The sequence below is a fragment of the Lottia gigantea genome, assembly GCF_000327385.1.
Source record: "Lottia gigantea unplaced genomic scaffold LOTGIsca_24, whole genome shotgun sequence".
NCBI lineage: Eukaryota > Metazoa > Mollusca > Gastropoda > Lottiidae > Lottia > Lottia gigantea.
This window is the reverse complement of record NW_008708707.1, coordinates 525005-533056: the sequence shown is the minus strand read 5'-3', so window position 1 is coordinate 533056 and position 8052 is coordinate 525005. Positions and strand designations below refer to the sequence as shown.

At 33.2% G+C, this 8052-nt stretch overlaps 1 protein-coding gene across 1 annotated transcript; it reads right to left on the bottom strand.

Annotated features, from left to right (window-relative positions):
* Positions 1-5703: 5703 nt before the first annotated feature.
* Positions 5704-5925, bottom strand: LOTGIDRAFT_116451 (hypothetical protein; the record flags this gene model as incomplete). Its single annotated transcript, XM_009055267.1, has 1 exon — positions 5704-5925. A coding segment is annotated over one exon (222 nt), but the record flags the coding sequence as incomplete, so codon positions are not given.
* Between the last annotated feature and the right edge of the window lie 2127 nt (positions 5926-8052).

The window sequence follows — 8052 nt, the reverse complement described above, 5'->3', positions numbered from 1 at the left end:
GAATCAAATCTGATGTCTGGTTCTTTTACAATTCAATAATAAGATATCGAAGCAGTTAAAATTTGTTACATCTAGGAAATTTATTATCATTCAAACTTGCAATCATTACTAATATTATGACTCCATTGGAATCAACTTGTTATTGTCATATTTAACTTTGATAAGTGTCACTGATGGCCGAAATGAGCTCTATCAGCTAGTATAAGCAATTACTTAGAAAAGGGGAGAAGGGGCCATTTAAACTGCAGAAAAAAATTGATTCTGGTTTGTAATTTAGACCATGTTTTACTCTGTGTAAGTCCCGTCCCCTATGATTGGCCACTTGATATGAGTTGAATTGAGTCTATTATATAACCTTATATCAATATTGACTACTTCAACTAGTCTTTAATAATATTGAGATAGTTGTCAAGTACTAGTATATAGTTTAATATGATGATCTTGAGATAGTTGTCAAGTCCTAGTATATAGTTTAATATGATGATCTTGAGATAGTTGTCAAGTCCTAGTATATAGTTTAATATGATGATCTTGAGATAGTTGTTAAGTCCTAGTATATAGTTTAATATGATGATCTTGAGATAGTTGTCAAGTCCTAGTATATAGTTTAATATGATGATCTTGAGATAGTTGTCAAGTCCTAGTATATAGTTTAATATGATGATATTGAGATAGTTGTCAAGTACTAGTATATAGTTTAATATGATGATCTTGAGATAGTTGTCAAGTCCTAGTATATAGTTTAATATGATGATATTGAGTCATTATTGAGCCATTTTTCAAGCATAATATTTATATTTTGAATTATATTTATGACAAATTTGTTAAATTAAACTTCAAATTGGTAACAGATTAATAAAGCTTTGGCTTGTTTCTGATACCATAGTTTGTTTATCCACTTGTATTTAAAATTTGTAAATCATGTATTGATGAAATCAAATACAATGTAATACAAATATAGGGTCTGTTACATTTAAAAAACTTGAGGATGGTTCAACCCACAACTCATCACTTAGCAGAGGACATCCAACTACTACCAAATAATCTTAGGGTTTTAATCATTTCATTGGTCAATCACTAAAATTAATTTTAAATTGACAGATATCAACCAATCAGATTACTGTATTTCTTAAAGTTTTGATTGTATCTTAGTTCAAATTTTCTGAAACAGCCCTTTAATAAGTATGATATAAATTCAATGAATGGCCATTTTGTAAAGAAACTGAGTGTAAAAATCTCTCAATAATGTTGCCGTGTTGAGGGCACGTCAATCAACTCATATCTGTGATACTTAGAGAGTAAAAAATTCTATAAAAAAACCTCATAAAGTTTTATGTTATCTCTAAACATTTATGAGTAATTTCCATATTTGTTGGGAATATTCAACCATGAGACATCGGCCATAAAAGTGAAATTTTTGTGGTTACTACGGCTAAAATTCATGGGAAAGTAGACTTCATGAATAAATAGTAGCGAACTTGTCAAATTTTACAAACACTTCCACCAATATTTTAAATCTGATTTACATACTTAGTTTTGCAGATGATTATGATGATTTTGAGGAACTTGGCAGACATCTTGATTTTTCGTATCCAAGTCCATCTGAGTCTAAGTTACTACATGGACGTTTCTGATGTGCAAGATAGTCGGCCATTTTTTTAGGCCCATCAATTTCATTACTGAGGGAGGAGTTGCTATAGAAACAACTATTTGCCAACTAAGGAGATTTTTGGTGGGAATTCCATAAAGCTAACAATATTAGTTTAGTATTTTCATAGAACAAATTAAAAATGGTTACAAACGTTAAAATATTTGGACATGTGCTAGATAGACTTTACCAAAAACATTTCTGTTTTTCCACCGTCTGCAAAATGTTTCTCTCTATGCTATGAAATTCGGTGTGCCTCGTGTAACAAAAGTTGCCAAAGTAAATTGATAACATTTATTCGGTATTTTGGCTGCGATGATTTTTACAGGGAAAAACAACTCTCAATCCCCTCAAAATCACATAAACCAACAATGGCCAAGCAAATAAAATACGAAATAAAAAAAAAAAATATGTAAGCCGACACTTTTATGATCTTCTGGTTAGGAATATTAATATAGGTGTATTATTGGTTTAACCTTGACCTCAGATTAACCCCTGGCAGTAGAAATTAGAAGTTAATGTCCCAGTGTGACTGTGAAATTTGGTTGTCCCAGGGTTAAGTTTTGTGGCGAGGACAATAAGAGTATTACACCTATATATTGTTGATCTTTGAGATTATATTATCAAGTCCTAATCAAATCAAATACACGATAGTCAAATTGAGATTTTAAAGGGGTTTTAAAGAAGTTTTCTAAATATTTTAATGTGTATCAGGGACACTGATATCATTGGTTTCCACCATTCCAATCTTCAGTCAGATGTATGTGGTTCTTGCAATTACACTAAAACTAAGCATTTTTGAACTCCACCATCTCAATGGCCCTTTTATGAATTTAAAGTTTTTTAGTGAGAGAGACATCATAAAACGCTTAGTTTTAGTAGAACTGCTTAGTTTTCTGACTGAAAATTTGGATGGTGCAAATTCAATGGTGTTATAAGAAGGTATCTGATTCTAATTCTGAAAAGTGACATGTATGGCCTAATTTGATCTTTATCAGCTGATAAAAGCAAAATTGTAGACAACTATACCCTTTAATTTGAAGACAGCGGGTATTTACTGTTTAAAATAACCTGAGTAAAGTATATTTATACCTAATGAGTTAAATGATCCAAGTAAACGCGAGACATTCTAAAGGGTGTCAGATAAAAAACGAGTTAAAGATGACGGGTGACCTTTTACTCTCGTGCTAATAGTCTACCCTACAGTGTAGGTGTCAAGTGTTCACCACAAAATACCGCTACCCAGGGTGACAGCCTGCTACCCACAATGGCAATTTGATACCCATTTATTTTGACAGCATTATCCCTTATTAGGCTGAATCTGTCAAAACAAACTCCTGGGGTTCATTGATAATTTGTCGTCAATTTGATAATTTGGAACTATGTTTCATGAAAGAGGCTGCAAAAAAAAAAATTGTGGATTCACAAATGCTGCATTCGTACTATCAAAAGCAAAGCCCTTGTGATCACTGAAAATTGAAATTTGCTGTCAATTTGATAATATAGGACTATGTTTCATGAAAGAGGCTGCAATAAAATTTTGGAATCACACTTGATGCATTCGTACAGTCAAAAACAAAAATTTAAATTTGCCGTCAATTTGAACATTCTGGACAATGTTTCATGAAAGCTGAAGCAATGAAATGAATTCTGACAGCTCCCAGGATGCATTTCTGCTGTAAAATGATGGTTCTGAAGTGTTAGGGCCATAGGGACACAGACAGTTGCTGATTTTCACCATTCTGTTTTTTATGTAAGATGTCTGTTCGTGTAATTCCAGAAAAACTTGAAAACAATTATCTAGGATCATATTTTTTGTGATTTTCTAAAAACACAATAACCAAAATTCTTACAAAAATGGGGCTCAAATGCCTTAATTTTAAGGAAAGCCATGTTTAGTGTCACTGAGAACAAGGTACTGGACCACCTGAGTTACTGTTTACACGCATTTTTTATGTTTTGTACAAGAGGATTTGTAATAATAGGTACATAACGTTTGGCTCACTAGAGATTAGCAGACAAACAAACTTAGTCAAATTACATCCAACCTATTGTTCATGTCATGTAGAGCCCTGTAAGGTGTAGGTAAACACGTCTGCTAAATAGGCAGACGGGAAATTTTCGAGATTTACTCAAAATAACTTTTGGTCGTTTCTTTATCTCGAAGATTACTATAAGATTCATGCCTTCAGGTTTGTTTGAAAACAGTGGAGTCTGTATACAATTGGTCTCCTTGAGCCCTCTTCAATAAGGGAGTTGCAGCGTTTTTAAATTTCGAAAGGGTTTTGAAGTTGGGCTCCTTGTGTTATGGTATGCCTTATTTACTTTAATGCCTCTTACTTGAAGTAGCGAACCAAAATTTCTGTATTCAATTGGTCTCCATGAAACCTTCTTCAGTAAGAGAGAAATGGAGTCTAAATTGGTCCATTTTCTGTTTCTGGTGTAAAATACTGAACTCGTAATTGAGAGGATCTCAGGATTTTCATTGGTTGCTATTAGCAACTGGCAGCATCTAGGAGAATCTGATGAATTGCCTGATATATTCTATATTCAATTGGTCCCAACGGAACCTTCTTGAATAAAAATGCAAAAATGTCTACGAATTTTGTTCCCTCATGTTACTGTATGCATTTTTGGATTAAGTTGACTGGGACACACTGACGACAGAAACCCTGCAGATGTAATCAGTAGATGATTTTCATCTAGCAAAAATTGGGTCTTGTCAATATTAGTGGTCTGAATCCGCAACCATCCAGTTGATCAGCCCCTTGTTTATATCTTCTAAGGCATGTATTGTGTATACACAGAGACCCTTGAACTCCCTTGAACAGAAGGTAAACAATCTAAGTAGGCCTTAATAAGATAGCCACTGTCTGAATCAAGTGTTTCCCAACAGGTTTAAACATCTTATAGTAACTGGACACTATGTTTGGTTGGTCAGTTTGAAGTGGTCTGATAGAAGTGGTCAGATAGCTCCAGATCCTTGGGCCTATTTGATATATTGGTTGTATTTGTATAATATACAACTTTAAAGACGGTTCCGTGTATGAAAGACACTCCTGACAAAATTTCCCTCATTGCACACTGCTGCTGGTCCTCAATACTCTAGACACTATGTTTGGTTGGTCAGTTTGAAGCGGTCTGATACAAGTGCTCAGATAGCTGAAGAGAATGACCTTGAGCCTATTAGAAATATTAGGTGTGTTTGATAAACACAAGATGGTTCCCTGTATTAAATGAGAGTAGGCTGAAGAACCTGTCCTAAAAAAATTTCCCTCGTTGCACACTGCATGGCGCTGCCCTTCCTAGTTTAATTGACTTGTGTTTTAGCAAAAGTTTTCATTTGAATTTCTATATAAACAGTTTTCAAGTCAAAAGCAATTCTGAAATATATTTAATACTGTTTAGGTATTTGAAAGAGCTATAGAAAAACAGATTAAGAAAAACAAAATGAATTTCACCTTCACCATTTAGCTGATATAGAGCCAGTAGATGTCTAAATCAAGCCATTTGTAATCCATTCATTGTTTTCTTTCTAGAAAATAGTGTAGTTAAAATTCAACAAGTTCTTCCTAGAAAAAATCGGAACTACTTAACAGGAAATGATCTATCAACGGAAAAAATTAAATTTCCTTTTATTCGTCTTTTAATTTCCTTATAAAGCCACCATTTTTTAGGATTTCTTTTTTTAGTAAAACTATTGAAATTGTTGGCGATTTGGTTTGTTATAAGTGTTAGAAGATACTCTCCTATAGAAGCACTGGCCTAGGTCACAAGTAGAGACTATGGATATCAACATGAAAACTATTTCAATGAAATGCACCAAATCAGTTATATGATGTCTTTAAATAAATGAGTTGATATGCTCAGTTGCAGAGTGTTATCAGGCCTTTATTGTAGAGCAATGCTTCCCATTCAGTTACTGTATTTGAAAATGATATTTGACAATCAGTTACTGACATTTGACAATCAGTTACCACATTTGACAATAAGTTACAGACATTTGACAATCAGTTACCACATTTGACAATCAGTTACAGACATTTGACAATCAGTTACCACATTTGACAATCAGTTACAACGCTTTGACAATCAGTTACAACGCTTTGACAATCAGTAACAACGCTTTGACAATCAGTTACAATGCTTTGACAATCAGTTACAATGCTTTGACAATCAGTTACAAAGCTTTGACAATCAGTTACAATGCTTTGACAATCAGTTACAAAGCTTGGACAATCAGTAACAGATATCTGACATTCTGTTATGGAAGTTCCTCAAGAAGTCTAGTTTTCCTAACCTACCAAGTGTTAAAAAGTCCGTTGTAAGTTTTTATTGGAATTGTTACATTATCAATTATTCACTAAAACAAATACTGGTAGGTGAGAAAAGCTGACTCTGTTTTTTCTTCCGCCCTTGATTTCTATTTCAGTGGTTATCATTGATTTTATTGGCAGCCATTTTTTTTCATTAGCAGCATTTTCTATTTTGGCCAAGTAAAGAACAATAGGATGTATTTATATTAAGGGTTCTGTAACACCGTTGGTTATTGTACATGTTGTCATTTGCTTGGTTATGTCAAACAAATGGTTGTTGTGGGTTGTAATTTTGGTTGGTGACTTGAATTACAGTCCATCTAGTTGTAAATAGTTATAGATAATCTGGGAAAGATCAATATCAAGGCTATGGACCAGCTGGTAGAAAGGATCCTTAGGAACCTAAGTTGTTATCCTTGTAAAATCAATACCAAGAGGTTTGGTCAAGGACCAGCTGATAAAAAGGATCCTTGTGAACCTTAGTTGTTATCCTTTTAAAAAAAACTTTTGTTTCTTTCGTGTTATCTTTATAGTCCTTGGACTCTGTAAACAATGGCTCTTCCCTAGTAATTCTAGAACAGTTTTAAATCGAGGCAAAGATAACGATTTACATAAGTAGTAGAGGTATGCTAATTTGAACTGAAAGGCTTTATCAAGGCGTGAAACAAGTTGTTCTAGCTTACAAAACACTACTTGGTTTACTGTCATACTTATTCAAGTGTAATTATAGAAAGCAAAAATAATCTTGTATTTAACTAATCAAGTTAGGCAAAGAAGGTACACGGTGTTATGGAGAACTTGTTTTAACAGTCGAGTGAAATAGCATTATTTTTCCTCAGAAAATCACTGACTAGAAAATTCTTGGCTTATGTTAATCACTTTGTTTTGGTTTATTGAATTTCTTTAAAGGTATATTTCCCTCTAAATTTGTTAACATTACAAATCATAAATTTCGTACGGTAAATGATTTATCTCCCTTGTTTGAGTAGAATATAACCAATCAAATTCCTTGTTAAAAAGCAGAAATGTTGTCCATGATGGCAGACGGGAACTAATAGTTACAGGTGCAGCCATATTGTTTACAGTCAATCGAGGGCTCTGATTGGTTGTATTCGCTAGCCTACAATTTGATCAAATAACTGCACTTACAACTTCTGTGCCTATTGATCTCAAGGTATTTGACGTAGTTCATAGTCGCTTGACAATGGAATTTATTTGTTACTTTCGTGATACAAGAAAAGTACCGAATGATGTCAAGGTATTAGACATAGTTTGTAGTCGCTTGAGATTGTGCAGATGGCTTTTACCTTGAATCTTGCTGTATATATATAGTTTACAATGACAATAGTATATTCTAAAACATGTTATGGAATATCTGAATCCCAAGGTGTATTTGTTGACCTCACTAACTGCTGATTGGTCACATCTGCAGGATATAAAAACACCTTCAGCTAAATATCTTCTTCGAACTTAATTTTGTACGTTTCTTATAAATAATATGGTCAAATCATTGTGCCGTTTTCTTGTGGATTAATAAGATTTAAGCTATTGTAAATCTCTTTTGAAATTTGAAACAATTTGAATATTTGAAAATTTACATTTTAACTGGGTTCTTTTTTTTTGACTTGGGAGGGGGGTTGTATAAATTTGCCCCTCATGCAACCTCAAAAATGTATTGAGAGTAGCCTAACAGATTTGAGGGAATATGCAACTTTAACTTTCAATTGATAAGTGGTGACCTGTATGAAACTAATTTTGAGGAATATGCAGCTTTAATGTTCAATTTATGATTGCTTTATGAAACTAATTTAAAGAAATAGACAGCTTTACTGTTTATTTTATGAGGGCTTATCTTTAATAAAATTCTTTGAGGGAATATGCAACTTTAAGATACCATTTGAATATGCCAATCATTTAAATCAAGAAAACAAATAAATGTAACTTTACATCATGCACTTTAGAAATCGTATAGTTTGTATTTTTCTTGGCAAAACGTCTGCAAGCATCTGACTATCTATTCACCGCCATCTTGAATCTACTCTCTATCTTGAAAATATGTTCGTGTTTTTATCCTATACTTGACAAAGA